A 21,431-nucleotide genomic window follows, 5' to 3' on the forward strand; every position below is an offset into this window, starting at 1 on the left:
GAAGCCCTGTGTGCCAGTGTTAGACAGTATATTGGGGGTTCTATTGCCCGTATTTAATAGGTGGTGGCAAACCTGAAGTGTGTGGGGGTGTGAGTGCTGTTTGGGGGCGATTCAGTAGGTCTATAACCTGTGTGATAGGTGTAGAGAGACTGCAGTCTGGAATGGTGTGTGACCTCATAGAGCAATCACCCCAAATGTCACGGCAGCTGGGAGCATGTTTGTGACAGACTGTTTATATATTACGGTGCTGATAATTATTACTTACATCATTTACTCTTTATACATGTAATCATAAGTTATTTATTATTTGTTATAAGTATGTCATTTAATGTTGATCATTATATCAGTTTATGCATTGCCTACATGCATAAACTGCTATATTATCTGTGCAGTTATCTTCTGGTGCACATTATGTGGGGTATTCAATTACGATTCGTGGTTGCGTGTATAACGCATCGTTCCGGTACCGCAACATAGTGGATTTCAGGGGTGCATACTGAAAGTCAAGATGCTGCGGTACCAGGACCGGCAGCGCGTAATTGTGGCCAAGAATCCTAATTGAATATGTCCCTAAAGGATTTATACGCGCAGCCACGAATCGCAATTGAATACCCCCCTAAGATTTGGTTGCTTAGTTACCTATCATCAACAACATATGAGAAAGTTTTCCTCTATGTATATGATTATTTATTGCCGATCCGATCATGTGACTATAATAGTGGTCAATGAGGGTACATCATGGTTGCTTGCTTAGCGTTAATGTTGTTCAAGTAAGTGATCATAGCTTTCTTTCTTTTACTTGATCATGTGGTTGGAACTACAACCTATGAGTGAAAATTAGCTGTTGATTGCTTAGCCAATGCTATGAATGAGAAGTGTCACAGCACTTTATGCGTAGACTTTGTAACTAGGATTTCGGAATGCCGATTTTGCTCTCTGCATTTAAGTATGTTAAAGCATTAGTTTGTTAAAAATAACTACCGATTTTTTCCTAAAGTGATGCACTCTGGAATGTTATTAGGTTTACTATTTTATGTTGCAATACCTTGTTTCAAAGATGTGTGTGAGTAATAGGGGGTGTGGTGTAGGTTGGTTTGGCGTCAGTATGTTTATTTAAATGTAAATACACATGTGTGTGGCAGCCCTTGACAAAGGTGCTTGGAAGACACAGAAACAGCCACAGGTCATCATGATACACACCACTGTGGGCACTTTAACATACGTCACTGTTTAAAGAAGAGCATGCTTTCTTTTATATAAGCTACCTCTTTAATTAATGTTATAATCTTAATAAATGCTATGAACAAGGAGTCCTGGTTTCCTACTGGATGGAACATACATATGTATCTATATACATGTCTATCTATGTCTATCTCTCTCTCAATACAAAAATGAGCCCTTCTTTTGTGACCTTTCCGCTATTCAATATCTCCCACACCCACGATGCCCAGCACATCATTTATTTAAAATCCTATACATGTGGTGAGCAACGGCTGTCCATCTGGTTAATTTTCTGCTTTGTTAAAAAGCAGAGACCGGCTGCCTTGAGAATTTTAAGGTGAGGACTACATCTTGATATAATATGTAGAGGCATTTTGCACTTGTCACTAAAACATGTAAACTACTACATATATTACATTTAAACTTACAATGCAGTAAACTAATCTATTGTCCTTTATTTATAGTCAGATTCCGGCTCAGAGAGCTTCTTATGTGGTTTCTCTTAAATAGACTCTTTAGTTGTCACCTCTGATATTCGCACTGATAATCAAGCCCTTGGCTTGATTAATTCGCTTATCCCCAGATATCAAGGGCACCTTAGTTGGAGAGGAACAATACAAAGTGTGCCTATACACTGTACTCCTTACATTGACCTTCCCTCACGTCTTTTCAAAATGTATTCCAATTTCTTTAACAGGTTATAAAATTACATTTCACTGAAACAGTCTCTTGCCCTCCATTTTTAAACAGTCCACCCTGGAGCTTTCGAAAAGAAAATGTACATTTCTCCTGGAAACTTCGCAAGATTACAAATCTTGGCATAAATATCAGCTTCCAATACAAATATTTGTACGTAGAGAATTTTCCTTATCAAATCAATGAAGCTGGATATGTTAAGTTGTCAGAAATGAATTATATCAAGGATTCGGTGGTTAGTGGTACTTGCAATGAATCTACTGCCCCGCCTAATCTACCTCTTCCAAACTCTCCAAAACAAGGCACCCAAACTCATTTTGGTGCAACTACATAGATAGTTTGTTCAATTTGAGTTCAAGAATTGACCCCCACGTAAGAGCTTCTTCAACTTACGTATGGCAAACTCCAATGGCAGACCCTATGGTGGCGCCTCTGATCAATGCTGTAGGGGTTATGGAGGAAGAGGATCCTTCAGCCACATCTGGAGGTTTTGCCAAAATTTAGTCTGGTTTTGGAACAATGTTGCTAGACTTACTAATGATATTTTCAAAGTTTCCATTTCTAAATGCCCCGGCTCTTTTCTCTCAACTCCACGTTAGAGCGTTTGGATATCTACTCTATAAGCTCATAATACAAATTCTTAACGCAGCCATATACTTAATTAAAAGTCACTGGATATGCCTGAACGCCCCCTCCTGGCAGCAGCTTCTTATTAAATCTGGTATTTAGCAACCATGGAGAAAATCTCTGCTTACGTAACAAACAAACCCACAAATATACTCAAGCCTGGTGTGCTTGGTTCATTTATAGCAATTCATTCTATAGGGATCTCTCCTTGGACCTACGCTATGGACTCGACATCACTCCCCCTTCTCCTTTTCTTTAACACCTCTTGCATATTTTGTTCCATCCTACTTTATTTATATATTTCCTTGCCAGTCGAATGCACAGACTTTTGAAAAACTTCTTATTTGGTAACACACACAGCATTTTGACAGCCAATTTGGCCCAAACTGGCAGGAGAGCATTGTGAGACGATCCACTGACCATCATAGATGGCCGAGAATAATTAAACATTCATCAGGATTTTAATAGTTCCCAAAAGAAAATGCAGTCAGCCAGTGACTGTTATCGGTGTGTGCGAGATCAGCAGCCAAGTGCACTAGACTCTGACTAGATAATGTCAGAGCTGTCCAATTTGGTCATCCACTTGTGTGGCCAAATTGGATTTAAATCCAGCCATTCGATGATGAGTCCAAACAGTTGAATCTAAATATGTGGGGCCAACTTTAGATATGAAGTCTGATGTACACAGAACATAAATGCTACCCCTGAAATTAGGTACTTATTTCATATAACTGTTTTAGTAATATTATTATTATTTTTATTATTAACACAGCTCAACTGTCATTGCTGTGTCAACATCTGTTCAGCTGCCCACTGAGCTCAGTTGCGATTGCTGTTACCATCTCTGTTGTTACCAGGCTGCTAGATCCTCTGCACCCAACTGTCAGGATCCTCCTGGACCTCGTTGTGTTAGAGCGGCACAAACTGCATACTGCATTAATCCCAGCCAGGTGGTTGTAAGTATCCTTCACCTCTTCCATTTCTCCACACAATTTGGATCAATTGTTCCTTTCTACTCTTTCATTACCTACCCTAACAAATACACATACATTCACATCTCTCCACCATACACTTACTCAATTTACAGTCTCTCCTATTTACTGTCACCATACTTCTCTCCAAACTCTTCTTCTTTCCGCTTCATCCTATTCCTCCGTCCTGGATTATGATTTCCCCTTCACTACTTCCCTCCTCACTAGTCTGTGCACATGAACTGTTTTGTCCTGCACCCACCAGCCTACATAAACAGAAATAAACCTCACACGTCCTCTTATTCACACTGCTCCTTCTCATGGCTGCTGGCGATATCTCGCCTATCTCTGGACCCTGCACAATCCCCATTATCTACTCAAGCTCCTTGTTCCACCCCAAACCTTTCCATCCATCCCATACTTCCAATCCCGCCAACCTTAACCACATATCTCCACTACCCTCTTTTCCCTTCTCCTGTGCTCTATGAACACCAAATCTGTTTGTAAAAAAACTTACATCCATCTGTGATCTATTCATTTCTAAATCCCTCAACCTCCTTGCCATTACAGAAACTTGGCTCACCTCCTCTGACACTACATCCCCTGCACTGCTCTCCTATGAGGGACTCTCCCTTAGCCACACTCCCAGACCCGGAAACAGACAAGGTGGTGGAGTAGGCATTCTACTCTCTCCTAAAGGCATCTTACAAGTCATACCCTCTGTATCCTCCCTCTCATTCTCTTCCTTTGAAATCCACACTATCCATCTATTTTATCCTCTCCACCTTAGTGTTGCTGTCATTTATCACCTCCCAGGTCCAGTTTCTCAATTCCTTGATGACTTTGCAGCCTGGCTCACTTATTTCCTATCCTTTAGACCTGCCTACTCATGCTAGGTGGTTTCAACATTCCCATTGATAATCCCACATTTACTTCTCTTGTTTCAGCTGTGCCCTCTTTCACTTAGAATGTAAGCTCTCTAATGAACAGCGTCCTTCATACCCTCTGTTTTCATGTCTGTATTTGTTTTGTCTGCCTTGTATGTCCCTGTTTTATGTATGTACTATTTTCCTTACTGTACAGCGCTGCGGAGTACTGTGGCACCTTGCAAATCTACGATAATAATAATATTTGTGTGTGTTATTAGTAGCTTTTTTCTTTGGCGTCATTTTTATTCTCTAGTATAGTGGCCCTTTGAATGGTAAAATAGTACCTCATGTGGTTTTGTTTACTTTTATCCCTTGAGGTTTGGGTTTGATAACCTGATAATGTGCAGTCTATCAAATGACTGACCAGGTAACGCCAGTCCGATACTCTGATAAAACTTCGTCCATCTAATGACTTACTAACATTATAAAAGCACATTTAACAGCTAATAAACAACTAACAAACTGCACATACTACAAAAAAACATTTGGATTGAAACACTGAATACTTAAATAGGCTATATTGATCATCTAATAAAAATCCATGAATGCAGCAGATAACTCAACCACAGAGAAATAAACCTGTTCTTTGTTGTAGAAAACTCAGACAAGTGCTGTTCATCTTATCTGGTATGTAGGGAGACATTTTTGGCCTTATGTAGTGAAGGGGTAGATATCCTATCAGGGAGGTTGGTGGAAAAGTAAATAGCATGCTTGGTATGCCTTGTGTCCATAAGTGCCACAACATACAGGCTGCTAAGCCTCATGCCAAGCACAGTCCTATGCACAACATATACTGTTTGTACCTAGTATGCAGTTATATGCCCAGCATAAATGTTGTGGCCACCACATCCTGCCCACCATATACTACTGTGCTTAGCAACTGACATTATTTATAGTTAATGTTAACATATAGACAGGATGCATAAAGTGAATCCTCACCGCTCTTGTAAAAACACAGTGGACTTGTGTACAATGAGATTTCAAATCAACAAGACATAAAAAGCAGTAACATGAAATGGAACTCTGATGACATCACAATCTATCGATAACTTGGAGCAACAGCATAGTGTGTGGAACCCAGATATATCCTCTCCTCTGCCCAATGCTTGTATATGAAAAAAAAAAGCAATAGGTGAGGGGAAGACTGAATTACAGGGAAGACTTGCTGAATTATAAGGGGTAGGAGACCGAAATACATGGGAAGGAGACATAAGTTTACCAAAAGTAAGAAAGATAAAAGAAGACCTAAAAATAAACCTGCCTGGCATAAACTAAGAGGCCAGCCATTATAGCATAATCACTGCATACGTAAGGCAGAGGGACTATACAGCATATCACAATAGCCCAGCCACTATATATGTTAAGGCTCTGATACCACATGAGAGAATGTCAATGGCATTGTGTGATGTGAGGCACATCACACAATCCCTACTGTGGCCCTAGCAGAGCTAAGGAACATGATTGGCAGACAGGGGACTGGCACAAAATATAAAACAATACAAATATGGGATCCAATATCTAAAATGCTAGTGTTTTAACATAATTTGCAACACTATGTCTAAATGACACTTTTACATTTGAAAATTACCCCTGTCTTTTCCCATACTGCTCCACTATTTCCCTTCCTTATTAGAGAAGTTGTCTTTTTCTGGACAATCCCTTCTACGTCTAATCATCCCCTACTTGTGGCAAAGCGGCTCCCCCCTACAGTACACCAACCCGTTATCTGACCCTGTGACGCGCTCAATTGAGTGCAATGCACACCATCAACAGCATATGTACAAGATTTAATTAAGAACGATGTGTTCAAAAGTAAACAAGTTGTTTACATTTTTATCAGTGCTGCTTACAAATAGCGACAGAAAATGCTCAGTGATAGAATTGTAGGGGACAAAATGGAAATTTTGCTGATCCTACAATTTCCCTTTACAAAACATTATAAAATGAACATACCGTTCAACAGTACATCTTTTAGATTCCATATCTAGAAAGCAATTACAATATGTAGTTTGCCCATCCAATTAAGATTTCATCTGCTGAGAATAATCAATTAGACTGCTCAGCACATTACAACTTCTAGGCACCAAGATATTATGAAATAGAAGGTTCATAATCTACTTGGATAATCCTGCATATATGCAGAATAGCTTAATCTCTGTCTAGACTGAGATTATGATGGTTAATGCCAAAGCACAAAAGAGGGAAATTAGAAGTGTATGAAAGACAGATGTGTAATAATAACACTAAGATTAAAAAAATGTATATTTTTATAGCATTTATAAACTCTTGTGATCACATAGGGTCCATCCTTTTTTATCCACGATTTTGTTTCATGTAAAATGCTTAATAGCAATGTTAGGAAGACCCACCATCACAGGCAATATTAGTTCAGTGTTATAAAGTCCTAGCTGTAATGCTGTTTCACTAACACATACCCATAAGATGCAGCTCAGTCACAGTGTCGGAGATGAATAGCTATCATGCGGCCAGCATGCACTGACTAGCAGTCTGACAGTCATTTAACCTCACCTATCCTGAACCCTTTCAGCAAGTGATTAGGATTACAAACTGGGGAAGAGTGTTTATAACAAATATTAACCGCCAACATAAAATGTAGACGTGATTATGTTTTGTATAATTATTTGAATGACAGCCACTATTTAGAGCTATACTGGATGACCAGTTGTTAAAGTTTAAGTCTGAAAACACAGAGACGTCACTCCTAGAAGGTACGCGTAAAAGAGAGTGAAATGCAACCCTATTTTCAGTTGAGAACGGGTCATGTAATAGAATTGCTGTCAGTTACATTACATGTGGAAAAATGAAGTGCGAAGCAACTCTTACCTAATAGAATCTCCCTCAATGGGTTAAATTAAGCAAACATGTTAAATATGCATTAAAAAAAATCACATGAAAAAAACAACTATGAGAAGAGACATTATGGCTTCATTTAATAAAATAATTCACATGACCTTTGTGACACTTCTCTTCTGGTTTACCTCTCCAAACACTCCTTCTCTTTTTCTACCTCCAGCTCATTCTTCTCCCTCTACTTGCTGGGGTTCAACAGGGGTCTGTTCTCAGCCCTCTCTAATCCCTGCTGTACACCTCTTCCCTAAGGAAACTAATCAACTCCTTTGGTCTTCAGTAACACCTCTACTCTGATGACACACCAAACACCTCCATAACTTCTCCCGTGCCACTCATCACCTATGGATTACGTGACCATGCGCAATCTTTCCAAAGATTTAACTTCTCCTTTAAAACCCACCCAGTCTGCCTCTGCCAGCATGCTCTCTGTTTCACTGCATCCTCTTGCCTCAGTCTCAAACCCTCCCTTGAGCAGGACACTCTCCTTATTGTCTATGTTGTCCATTCCCAACTGGTCATCCTTGTATCATCATGCCTCCTGCATGTTCTATACCTTGTCTATTATGTCTTATGCCTCATTTGTTACAGTTATTTGATCTATGCTTCTTGAATTATCTGTATTTTGCCCATTGCTTGTTTCAGTATTTTCCTTGTTGGTCTCCAGCATGTACGTACAAATACCATACTATACTTGGTCTTTGTGCAGTGTTATTAAATAAGCCCCTTAGTGTACCAGTTAGGTCTTTATGCAGTGTTATTAAATAAGCCCCTTAGTGTACCAGTTAAATTTGTTTCAAACTAATGCAGAATACCCTTACCGGATCTAAAATATTTTCAAAATGCTAACGTGAGTACCATTAGTTTCCCCCCTCAGTTATCAGTATTCATTTACGTAGTTGCATAAGTTTTAAGGCAATTTAATGCAATTATATCTGCCTTTACTTCTCAATGAACATGTTAATAGGATAACATATGTTTGTACTCTCATAAAGTACATTTTAAAACATGACATTTCCATATTACTGCTACAGAACAACCTTGTTTTTACCATTTTCATTTCAAGTGGCAGAGATTTCACATATTTTATGGGACAATTTTAATCTGATGCCGTTTGCAAATTATTGGAAGCTAGTCTTCCTATAGCTTGCTTTACATTGGAATATTGCACTCAGAGGACCTGAATGAGGCACATCCATGATTGGAAGTTGAGGATTATGGATAACAAACAGACCCATGTGGGTAAATTCCAGACGAGTAATGTTTTTTAAAGTGTATCTACCAGCAAAGTGTTAAACTCTAACTAAAAATATGAAGGCTTGCTGTGACCATACTGTCCTCTTCAGTTTCTAGCATGTCTAATCCACATCGCTCCTGTGACAAAGTACATGCAGCTTTCCACAGTGACTCACTAGCCTTAACCAGGGTTGAAGATCATCAGGACAAGGGAGAACGACAGCTGTATTTTGAATGTAGCGAGTCATTTTGTCTGCTTTCACGCCCCATAAAATACAGGTATAGCCAATTAAATTTCATAATCGATGAATATATGTTGGCTACACTAAAACATCAAACTTAGCTCTACAGACCAGAGGCCCCAATGAGGAACACTGAAAATAATACTAATAAGTGCTTCACCTTACAGTGCAATAGCCGTGTGTGTGTGTTAGAGATATATATATATATCTATATATATCTATCTATCTATATCTATATCTATCACAGTGGCATAACAAATACTAAGATTGCTGTACTTTAAAGCTGCGGTCACTGTACTTCAAAGCTGCTTGTCACGCCCGACATTCAGTGAGAAGCGGCAGGAGAGAGGAGGATGCTGGGTCCCGGGTGCCGCCGGATTGGTAAGTTATTTTTTTTTTGTTTCTCTTCCTGGCCCCGGGATGCAGAGGGGGGAGGGAGTGTGTGTGGAGATGCAGAGAGGGCACAGAGTGTGCGTGGAGATGCAGAGAGGGCACAGAGTGTGCGTGGAGATGCAGAGAGGGCACAGAGTGTGCGTGGAGATGCAGAGAGGGCACAGAGTGTGTGTGCATGGAGATGCAGAGAGGGCACAGAGTGTGTGTGCATGGAGATGCAGAGAGGGCACAGAGTGTGTGTGCATGGAGATGCAGAGAGGGCACAGAGTGTGTGTGTGGAGATGCAGAGAGGACACAGAGTGAGCTGTAAATTATTCCTGGACAGAAATAGAAATTAAAAAAAATATATAAAAATATCATTTTCCCTTGGATTTATGTGTATTATTTTTGCATACAACTAAATAAGTATTTCTGTCTTGACCTAAATACTCATTACGTTTTTTTTGACCCAACTACTTATATAACGGCACTACTCTGTAATTATTTTGGAAGGGTGCCTTGAAAAAAATATGGAGACTCTAAGAGTGCCGCGAACTGCAGAGGTTTGGGAACCACTGCTTCAAAGGAAAACAATATAAGGAGAATTAAAGCATTTATAGAGAAAAGTAATGTACTATATTATTAGACATGCTCTATATCAACACTAAAAGTATTGTTAGCCAAACTGAAGCAGACCTAGCCATTCCAATGCTTACAATTTATTACGTGTATGTTAAAATGCTTCCCATATATGTAATCAATCTGACAGATCAATTAAACCACATCTGTGTCCAATTTAGCAAAGATTAAACAGATCCGATTGTTTAGCAGTATTACCCAGGGCATCCAGGTTGGCCAATGACCTCCCGCACCTTTGGTCATCAGCAGTACAGATTTTCAGAGCTACTGAAACAAATCTAATAATTTGAGGCCATGCACACAGAAAAGCTTAGCAGATTGTGAGATAAAAGCACTAAATTTTGCCAGTATTGCAGTGTGCGTGCCTGCCAGCCTACTGTAGCTAAATTAAAAATAATATATTTGCCTTGGTTTACACTTAAATTTGCCTTATAAACAATGAGAGATCAGCATTTAAAGCTTATTCCAATGACTTTCCATGAAATATAACATTTCTTATAGAAACATTAAACTTAGATAGCATGGGGTTAATCTGAAAACATTATACACATTTTATGCTAAACTCCGAGCAAGGAGTGTTTGATCATGCACTTGGGTTTCCAGCTAAACTAATGACCTGAAGAACTTTGTGTTTTGCATAACAGCCGAATGCTGCGGTTCTTAACCTTTTTGGCATCAGCACACCTTTGATTCCCAAAATAGGTTTCCTTACACCCCTTCAAAATTATGTTCAAATTTTTATATCAGTAAAACATAAATTTATTGCAAAACACTTTTGCTGTTGATTAGTAATAAAAATATCCGTGAAAGGGGGATCTTTTATTAATTTTTTTTCTAGAAATAACTACACACGTTTTGACCCACATTTAGACAGTTTCTGGTCGTTGCTTTACATGCAGAAGTGATGAAAATCCTATTTCACAAAAGTAGGTGATAGCAAACATCATCATCAGTATTTACAATGCTGGCTTTGCCAGAACTCTGGAAATTATACTAACTGAGCATCCAAGAAATGTTCCAAACCCTTTTTTTTTTTTTATTTTTTTTAAAACTCCCACTTGAATGCATGTATTAAAAATTATTTTCCATTACAAATCAAGCATTATGACTCACACCCCCAGAAATGTGGTCTCGCACTCCTGGTTAAGAATCAATGGTCTAATGGCAAGCAGCTTAGCAGCTTTACCAAATCTGCCCTTGGCAATGAAGATAAAAAGGTTCTTTGTTTTTTTAAAAAATAAAAAGACAGACTGCAAATTTACTATTTATATGAATAATAAAAAAAACTTTCAAAGCTACATGTTTAGAAGAGGCCTATGAACATTGTGCTGGCTATGCATTGCTCTTTACAAGAATAGGCCCTTACGAAAAAGCAAGAAGAACCATTACAAAGAGTCCATCCAACATTTGTGCAAATCACAAATATTCTAAAAGTAACCTATAAATTCAATTCTGTCCCTGTAAGGGGCAGAGCAGTATATTGAAGCTTTCCGAATACTATTTGGAGACCCTCTAATGATATACTGATTGCACAGATGAATAAACTCTCAGTGACAAACATAAAAAGCAAAAAGGAGTTATATAGTGTTAAAGCTAGCTCTTTATGCTGCTTATGTATTTGCTTTTATCTTATTATACAGAGCTGTGTTTTGTTTCAGGGCTCTCTATGGCTCTCTTCATGCTTTATCCTAGTCACATGAACAACTCTACTCTATGGTCTCTCAATCAGACAGCAATCTAGTCACTCATTTACTTTAGTTGCCTTCCTCAAGTTAGTGCAATTTCACTTATAACATGAATGCTGCAATTTTGCAGGCAACTAGGACACTTTACACCTAAAATATTGCTGATCCAGATAAACATATTAATGGGTTTGTTCGGATGCAGACTAGGGCAGATGGAAAAACCTAACTATGCCTTCTGTGATTCAGCCGCTCTGTGCTTGTCCCTAATATGTCAGTATATATTATAATACACTATAATTCTGCCAATATTGACCTATTTCACACTTGCCCACATTCCGGGAGACTCCTGCATTCCTGGTACATCTACCAGGAGAACAGGCAACATCCCCACATTCTGCCCATCGGGAGCCTTAATGACGCAATGTTCAGTGAATCGTGTCATGTTCGCTCCGTCCGAGACAAAATGTTTGTCGTGGGGGTGGGGCCAAAACGGCATCATTCGCTGCATTTCGCCCTCTTCCGTCCTTCCACCACACACCCTCTCCTGGAGGACAATACCACAAAGTTGGCAAGTATGCATTATTTTATCCACACTCGATACAAGATATTTTATTAATTTTTTTAATTTATAGGTCCTGCTGCAGCATTAAATGTTAAACAAATTTCTCATTGATTACACTTTAAAGACTAAGGAGCTGATAAAGAGTGGGACATACTCTTATTTGCTTAGTGTTTCTTGCATGAAATGTGCATGCCCTGAAAGTGAGCACACAAATATGCTCTTTTGCAGACTTGTGTGATTCTGGTACTTAGGCCCAGATATGCCTAGAAAGGCAGAACGGGGGAGGGAAGGGGAGTGCGAATGCAGGGAGAGTACAGTAAAAGCATGTTCACACAAATGTAGTTCATGCAGATTCATGCATGATTTATCATAAACTAGATGCATACGCTGCTGATGAAGGGACGGATGCAGATGGAGATGCATATGGTTCCGAATACTGGCGGAAATATGTCTTACAGGCGTTTGTCACCTTTTTTTAAAAAAAGGGCAATTTAGTTCTGTTTTGCGTCCAATGTCGCATAATCTCTTAACTACTTATTTACAGCAGGGCAACTGCTGACATCAATATTCTGAGACTGGTAACATGCTGGCTTAGTGATTAACACTTCTGCCTCATAGTACTAGGGTCATCATCACTACTTATTTATATAGCGCCATTGATTCCGCAGCGCTGTACAGAGAACTCATTGACATCAGACCCTTACAGTCTAAATTCCCTAACATACACACACACACACACACAGAGAGAGAGAGAGACTAGGGTCAATTTTTGATAGCAGCCAATTAACCTACTATCATGAGTTCAATTCCTGACCAAGGCCTTATCTGTGTGGAGTTTATATGTTCTCCTTGTGTTTGTGTGGGGGTGCTCCAGTTTCCTCCCAACACTCCAAAAAGTGAAATAAGTACAATAATTAGTGGCTGCCGGCAACAGTGAAGCATGGCGTCTGATTGGCTCCAAATGTATTCTACAGCAGGACAACCACCCCAAACATACAGTCAATGTCAATAAGAACTAGAGATGGTCACTGACCCCCGTGTTTTGGTTTTGGATTCGGTTTTGGATCTGGATTACCGCTGTGTTTTGGTTTTGGAAAACCGCCATTGCGTGTTTTGGTTTTGTTTTGCTATTTTGTTGGAAAATCAATGTTTTTGGGCCTAAAGTAACCCAATTTAGTGCTCCAACTGTTTCATAGATAAGTAATCTAATTGTAGAGGTAATAAATCATCCAAAAAACAGTTTAATTCCTGGGAGGTAGGCCTTCATTTATTCTACACACAAAACAGATGGTCTTCCTCTCCATCTATGCATATTGGCAATGCAGCCATCGTCTTTGGATGTATATTACACCCTACACTTATAGTTAAATATGTAAAGAAATGGAAAAAGGCAGTTTGCTTTCTGGCTCTCTAGGCCCCCCTCCACTTGTCGAAAATACAAAAAAATTCAGCCGTTATAGACTGTACAATATTAAGAGAAATGGACAAAGCCAGTTTGGTTTCTGTCTCTATAGGCCCCGTCCACTTGTTTAAAAAACCAAAAAATTCAGCCGTTATACACTGTACAATATTAAGAGAAATGGACAAAGCCAGTTTGGGGTCACTCTGTCTATGACACCCTACCCTTAAGGAGAAATTGCCCAAACAGCAGCCTTTCAAGACGGTACGTGATATGGAAATGCCACAAGTCCCTTTCCTCTTTGGGGGTAGATTGCACCCTACACTTACATAGAATGTTTTAAAAAGATGTTATCATCATCATCTTCAGCTTCATCCTCACCCTCATCAGTGTGTACGTTATCACAAACTATCAATTCATCGCCGCTTGAATCCGCCATTAGAGAACAGTCAGTGCTTGGATGGTGAAGGCCTTCCTCGTGGAAGATGTAGTTCATTTTTATAAACATCATTTTCTCCACATTTTTGGGAAGTAACCTTCTACGGCGATCACTGACTAAGTTCCCTGCTGTGCTGAACACTCGTTCAGAGTACACACTGGAGGGTGGGCAGCTTAAGTATTGCAAAGCAAGTTTGTACATGGGTTTCCAAATGGCCTGGTTTTCTTCCCAGTAAGGAAAGGGACTGTCTGACATTTCCATATCAACTACCTCTTGAAAGTAATCCTCCACCATCCTTTGCATGTTTACTCGTATTGGATGGAGTTATGGGCAAAGTGACATTTTTTTGAAAAATCCTTCAAACCAGCCCATATGTTAAATTGTTCTGGTCTGCTCCCTGCGTCTTCCCTGCTTCTTTTTGGGAAATTTTATTTTTTACGAGCAGCAGCAGCTTGAGAAAGTGAAGGAGGACACGTCGTCAAGCCGAGGCCCAGTTTAGCGGCCAACTTGCTGAGCAATAGCTATTTGCAGAAGTTCACATCTTGCTCATTTACAAGTAAAGACTCAATGTAGGTCTTAAACCTTGGATCAAGCACAGTGGCCAAAACGTACTGATCCGAGTTCAAGATCTTAACTCGAGGATCATTGTGAAGCGAATTAAGTACTTGATCGACAAGGCCAACATACTTTGCTGAATTGCTTGCTTTCAGCTCCTCCTTCATTTTCTCAAGCTGCTTTTCCAATAGTCTAATTAAAGGAATGACTTGGCTCAGACTAGCAGAGTCTGCACTCACCTCACACGTCACAACTTCAAATGGTTTCAGCACCTTGCACAGCACTGAAAGGATTCCCCACTGTGCAAGAGTGAAATACATCCCCCCTTCTTTTCCAATGTCATGGCTTGTGCAATATGCTTGGATGGCTTTGCGCTGTTCCTCCATCCTCTGAAGCATGTACAGGGTTGAATTCCACCTAGTTACCACCTCTTGCTTAAGTTGGTGGCAGGGCAAGTTAAACTGCTCTTGGAGCTGCTGTAATCTCCTACATGCTGTGGCTGAATGCCTGAAATGGCCTGAAATTTTACGGGCCACCGAAAGCATCTCCTGCACCTCACGGTTATTTCGTAAGAAGCTCTGCACCACCAAGTTGATGGTGTGAGCAAAACAGGGAATGCGATGGAAATCACCCAGCTGTAATGCTCGCACTATATTGTTGGCGTTATCAGAAATGACATATCCTGGGGAGAGTCCAAGTGGTATAAGCCATGCATCAATCACATCTCTTAGTTTGCGTAACAAATTGTCAGCTGTATGCCTGTTAGTGAAGCCGGTGATACAAAGAGTGGCCTGCCTGTGACAAATGTTACGTAGTGGTGTACATGCTGCTGCTGTTCCTGCTGGTGAAGGTGAATGACCAACCCAGTGGGCTGTCACAGTCATATAGTCTTTGGTTTGGCCACTGCCACTTGTCCACATATCTGTGGTTAAGTGGACAGTGGGCAGAATGGCATTTTTCAGCGCAATCTCTACATTTTTACACACTTTTTGGTATAGTTGTGGATTTGCTTTACGGGAGAAATGGTGTTGCAATGGAATTCTGTAACGCGGACACAAAACCTCAATTAACTGTGAATAACCAGCTGCGTTTATTGTGGAGACTGGACGCAGATCTAACACTAACATTGCAGCCATGGCATCTGTGATTCGCTTGGCGACTGGGTGACTGCTGTCATATTTGCTTCCCCTCGCAAATGATTGTTTCACAGTTAATTGCTGAAATGTAGGACTGCTCATTTTCTTGACCTGCCTCTGGGATGACGATTCACCAGCAGCAGCAGCAACAGCAGCAGCAGTGGGACTAACGCTTTCTTCAGAGGAATCAATAATAGTGCAGGAGTCATCCAGCCTTAATAAGTGGGATGCCAGGCTAACTCCGAGCGCTACTGAGGATATTGATGAGGATGGTGTGGTGGGTGTATTTTGTAGCTGTTGGTATGTCGTTGAGCGGAGGGTCTTAGCTGATGATGGAGTGCTTGTAATTTTTTGGGAAGAACTTTCAGCTTTTCCCAACACTTTGCCATGAACTCTCGCTAAATGGCGTAACAGATGAGGTTTCAAGATAGTTAAGGTCCCTCCCTCGACTGACTGTGGCTTGACATACACTACAAATGGCTATACAATTGTTGTCTGGATTTGGGTAGAAATAATTCCACATATAAGAAGTGGATTTTTTTGTTTTATGCCCAGGCATGACAATGGCCTTTTTCTTGTCACGTGCCAGAACTGCTGCAGGACTTACACAAACAACCTCATCAACATCCTCTTTAGCGCCCTCGTCGCCTACATAAATCTCCCCCTCATCCTCTTCTAATTCCAAAGTGGCATCCTCAATTTGTGTATCATCGGCTACACTCGGGCTATTAAGGCACACATCAGCAGAATGCTCACGATTAGACATCCCACTGTTGGATGGACTCTCCACAGGGATTGGTGTCATTTCTAATTCAGAGCAAACATTATCCTCTAATGCCTTACTGTTATCTTGCAGCTCGGCTTTGACGCGTAACATTAGTTGTGCACCAATTGTAGGCTCGGTAACTTTTTGGGATCTGCCACTAATCGGCAAAGGTGAAGGCCTCATTCTCTCTTTGCCACTGCGTGTGTAGAATGGCATGTTGGCAATTTTTTTTTTTTATCGGCACTTAACTTTTGCTCAGTAACACTTCGTTTTCGTTTCAACACAGTAAATTTTTTTTGGGTTTTTGTTTTTTGGACCGATTTCGAAACACTGTGTAGTTTGACATCGCCTTGCCTAGACGACGTACTGGGAACACTAACATCAGGACTGGTGACAGAACCTGGTTGCTCATTCTGATCATATGTGGACTGCTTTGAATAAATTCTGAGCGCATAGCACTTGTAGTGCTAAAAATTATTTGGTAGATACTGCTGACAGATATGACTTTTGACAGCCAGAAATATTTATGCACAATTATGGGGGACACCCCAAAAGAACTGGGGGGGGCCAAATATTAAAAAAAATTAAATAAACCTCTATCCTCCTCTCTAGCGATTTTTGTTACAGTAATTGGAATAAGAATATTGTATTCTCTGTCCCTGCTCTAATTAGCCTGGGACTACACCCTGCTCTCTCCCTCTGTCAAATGGCGATGGATTGCTGTGGAGGCGTGTATTTATAATCTTGAAGTATCGCGAGAACCGAGCAACGAGATCAAACGACGTCACGATGACATTCGGCCTCGATTTGGATTCGCAGCGGGCGGGAGAGTAGCGAGCTACTCAGCTCGGTACTCTGATACCCAAAGTTCGGGTGAGTTCGGTTCTCGAGGGAACCGGACCCGCCCATCTCTAATAAGAACTAACTTCAGAGTAAAAAAGAACAAGGAGTCCTGGAAGTGATTATATGGCCCCCACAGAGCCCTGATCTCAACATCGAGTCTGTATGGGATTACATAAAGAGGCAGAAGGATTTGAGCAAGACTACATCCACAGAAGATCTGTTTCTCCAAGATGTATGAAACAACCTCCCTGCAGAATTCCTTCAAAAACTGTGTGCAAGTGTACCTAGAACAATTGATGCATTGATGCTGTTTTGAAGGCAAAAAGGGTGGTCACACCAAATATTGATTTAGATTTCTCTTCTGTTCATTCAATTTGCATTTTGTTAATTGATAAAAATAAACTATTAACACTTCCAATTTTGAAAGCACTCATTTTTCAGCATTTTTCCCACACCTGCCTAAAACTTTTGCACCGTATTGTATATATATCTGATATTTCCCAATTTACCGGATCCATTTATAATCCACAATGCATAAATAGATTTGCTATCCGCATATTCATATCAATTATGAAGAATAAACTGGGAATCAGTGAATGTGTGCATAAAATAGGACAACTTACTAGGCATCAAATAAAATATTCAAACCTTCCTTTAAAATTAAAAATCAGTAACACAAGGATAAAAAATAAATAAAATAAAATATATATATGTGTGTGTGTGTGTGTGTGTGTGTGTGTGTGTGTGTGTGTGTGTGTGTGTGTGTCAAATTCGCAAACATAAAAATACAATCAATTAGATGCACTATAAAATCCATTGGGTACAATATAAATCTGTATCAAATTTATTAACTACACATTGATACTGCTAGCTAAATATATAGCTGAAGTCATATAAATGTGGTCAAATTAGAATATGGTAATATGGTATTGTGTTTCATTCATAACAGTGCACTAGTAGCAGATATACTAGTAGCTGTTCCGCAGAATTAATATATCAGTTGTTCAGAATGCCCCCCGGATTAGTGAACACATCCATTACTGGATGTGTTCATTAGACGAAACCACGTAGTTATATGGAAACAGATGATCCAAGTAGCAATAACGGTAAATGATTAAATAGTGATAGGAAAAGGGATTAGGAACCTATTACATTCTACTTAAATTGTCTTATACCTTGTCTTTTCGTTAATCTCAATCCACTAAAATGATACCAGTAAAATTAATTTATACACACTTCTCTACAACTCTCATTTACTCTTGTGCCTCCCAGCAGCCAACACCACCCATCTACACAACCCTACTCATCTTCCTCCCTTACAACACTACAATGCACCACCACTCCAAACATCGATTTACACAGCATTCCATAGTGATAATAGGCTTTTTCTGGTTCCTATACTGCCAAAATGATGCAAAATAGAGATGCATCACACTCCTAAGTAAAGCTGGGTGCACACTACAGAAAGTGGAACTCCCGATCAGCATGCCGATTCATGTCTACACACTACACACGTTTTTTCAAGATTTTCCTTCAGATCTGTGCTCTTCATCTGTCATAACTATCAGCTAAAAAGATTGTTACTCTGTAAAATCTATGGAGCTCTGCCTACACTGCTGGATGTGAGTGCATACACACTGCAGAACTGGCACAACATCGTTCCATCATTTATAGAGATATTTAGTCCGGTTCTAAAATCAAATGAAACAATATAATGTGCTTTGTTACTTTAAAACATGATTGTAGGAGCGTACACACTCATGTGATATCAGACCTAAGAGTCGTTTATCTTGCGAATGGCACTATAATCAGGTGAAACACCTGTAATGTGTACCCAGTTTAAAAATGTCAGCCAGTGTAGTCGCAGTCATAGATTAATTTGCTTACTGTTACTATGTCTGATCAATTACGCTGGTCAGGGTGATCCGCCTCTACTCACAAGCTATAAGATCCATCTCCTATTTGGCAAATCACGTGAGTGGCCCATTTAGACAGATGCAACTTTTTCAGACCGAGTGGTTGGATCACATGGAGGCCTGTTAGTGTGATCACGCACACAGTCTGACATCAGTCACATTGACAGCATGTCTGAACATCAGATTGGATGATCCTAGGGCAACACTCTCATTTTGGGGCCCTAGACGCAGCTCTGACAACATCGCCAGTGATAAAGCTGAATGTGTGTCCATTACACCAATGGTCAGATAGATCTCCAAATTTACGTGGAAAGTGTTTAAACATATTTCACAACCCAAACTGCATAAAAATTTCACTTAACTTCTTGTGACTTTTCCTTTACAGAAACCAAATTTAATGAAGATGTTAAAATAATTTTCATAACTGTGACATTCAGATTTAGAGTAGTCTCATCAATGATAATTACGGTGTTAAAAAAAAAACCCACAAAAAAAAAACAAAACACATTTTACTCACCAAAATGCAATCCGCTTTTGACTGTATGGATTTACTAAAAAAGAAAAAAAGATAAAGATTAATTAAAACATGAAACTGTCAACGGGGTGTATCTCACCACAAATCATGGAATACAAGAGCCAGTACAATCGAAAAATTTTCTAGCACTGACATGAATGGGAGAAATGTATAAACCCACACTGTAAATTAAACTTATACGGCAGCAAGTCATCCATGGACAGTAAGAACATGTCAAGTCTGACTCTTTAATTTAAACCTAATGTACTTTGGAGGTCTCAGTCAAGCATAGATTTGGTACTGTTGCAACTATATGAACTCACAGGCTTTGATGCCAGCACAAATTAAATTTATTTTAATACAAATACGTTTGTAATGCTACTTGCATACACCAGTTAACACATCAAAACCGCAGACACCATTTTGTGTTGGTGCACTACATGTCCCAGCATGCCCAGGCTGCCATTAACAGTGTGGTTATGCTCTTGCCTGAAATACTACAAGCACCAGGGTGCCCAAACTATTAATAGCAGTCTGGGCAAGCTGGGACCTGTAGTGCGCCACCACTGAACAGGTGTGGGAAGAGCGGGAGGATGGTCCGCCTTTTTTTTTTTTTTTGCAGACTATCTCGGTAGGGAATCCAGCCCCGTGCTGTCCTCTTGTTTATACTTTATAGAAAAGGACTGTTAAAGCTCCAGTTACTCAATCTTTTGGAGCCCTCTTCTCACTGATTTTTAAACTGCCCCTCAACTCATGTAGTAAATGGAAGAGCAGGTAAAAAAGGAAAGAGGGTGACCAAAAGTGTACAACCCAAGGTTGGGATCTGGTGATTGCACCCTTGCAATACTTGCAAAACAGCACAGACGTTCCATATAAGAAGCACAGCAGTTGTTCTCCGTCCTACCAAACTTCAATAAATGTTATTCTCCATATAATATATCCAACATAACAAAGAACACACTGTAGTCACAATAAAAAATAAAATTGAAAAAAAATCTGCCAAATTCGTGTGAAAAGGACAATGGTAGCAGGTAGTTGTTTTTTGTTTCCAAGTATATTAATAATCCAGATATGTCAAAAATCTAAAATGATGGAAAAGAGAGGTAACTGGTTGGCTCTACAACGGAACTACAACGGTGTGAACAATCAGCTCTTATAAATACAACGGTGTGAACTTTCAGCTCTTATAAATACAACAATATTGCTTTAACTTCAATAGTTGTTTTGAACAAATGCTTCACGTTATGAGTAATGGAGGATGGTAACAGTCAGCACTACATCTGTCTCGAAAGAAGTGAATATGCCCAAAACCTTCCTGTGTGAGACACCTCATTAGCATATTATTAAGACATCTAGCAGCATGTCCTCTGGTTACCTCTATTATAATTACAATACATTTCAATCAACAACAGGAGGAGGGAGATAGTGTGTGTGCAGGGGAGGGGGTATTACTAAAGAAAACCTTTAGAGTACACTAAGAAAGAAAAACATTTGGAGATCCTGTGATGCACCTACAGGAAGAAGGAAATCTGGCTCTCCGCATTAGTTTATGCCTTGGGTATATGACTGGTTTCCTTCAGACTTGCTGACCTCCTTTTTCTGCAAAAATAGCCTGGGGATGATTTAAACTGGATGCTGTGGACAATTCAAAGATCTCCAGCTCTACAAGAGCTAATCACATAGCAACCTATTCTCTATTTATTTGTGCTTGTGTATTCTGCTTCAGAAAAAAAGCGCTGTGGTATTAAAATGCATTAAATGTGATGCTAACATTTCTAGGTAAGGTCCAGAAACAAGGAACTATTCGTGCGTTCT

At 39.8% G+C, this 21,431-nt stretch overlaps 1 protein-coding gene across 1 annotated transcript in view; it reads right to left on the reverse strand.

Annotated features, from left to right (window-relative positions):
• RFX7 (regulatory factor X7) overlaps window positions 1–21,431 on the reverse strand; it is a 98,079-nt gene that overhangs the window by 32,988 nt on the left and 43,660 nt on the right. Inside the window, exon 2 of the mRNA XM_075208041.1 lies at window positions 19,620–19,653. Coding sequence (XP_075064142.1) covers window positions 19,620–19,653 — 34 coding nt within the window. The remainder of the gene's footprint in view (window positions 1–19,619; window positions 19,654–21,431) is intronic.

The sequence above is a fragment of the Mixophyes fleayi genome, chromosome 4 (genome assembly GCF_038048845.1).
Source record: "Mixophyes fleayi isolate aMixFle1 chromosome 4, aMixFle1.hap1, whole genome shotgun sequence".
Lineage (NCBI taxonomy): Eukaryota > Metazoa > Chordata > Amphibia > Anura > Limnodynastidae > Mixophyes > Mixophyes fleayi.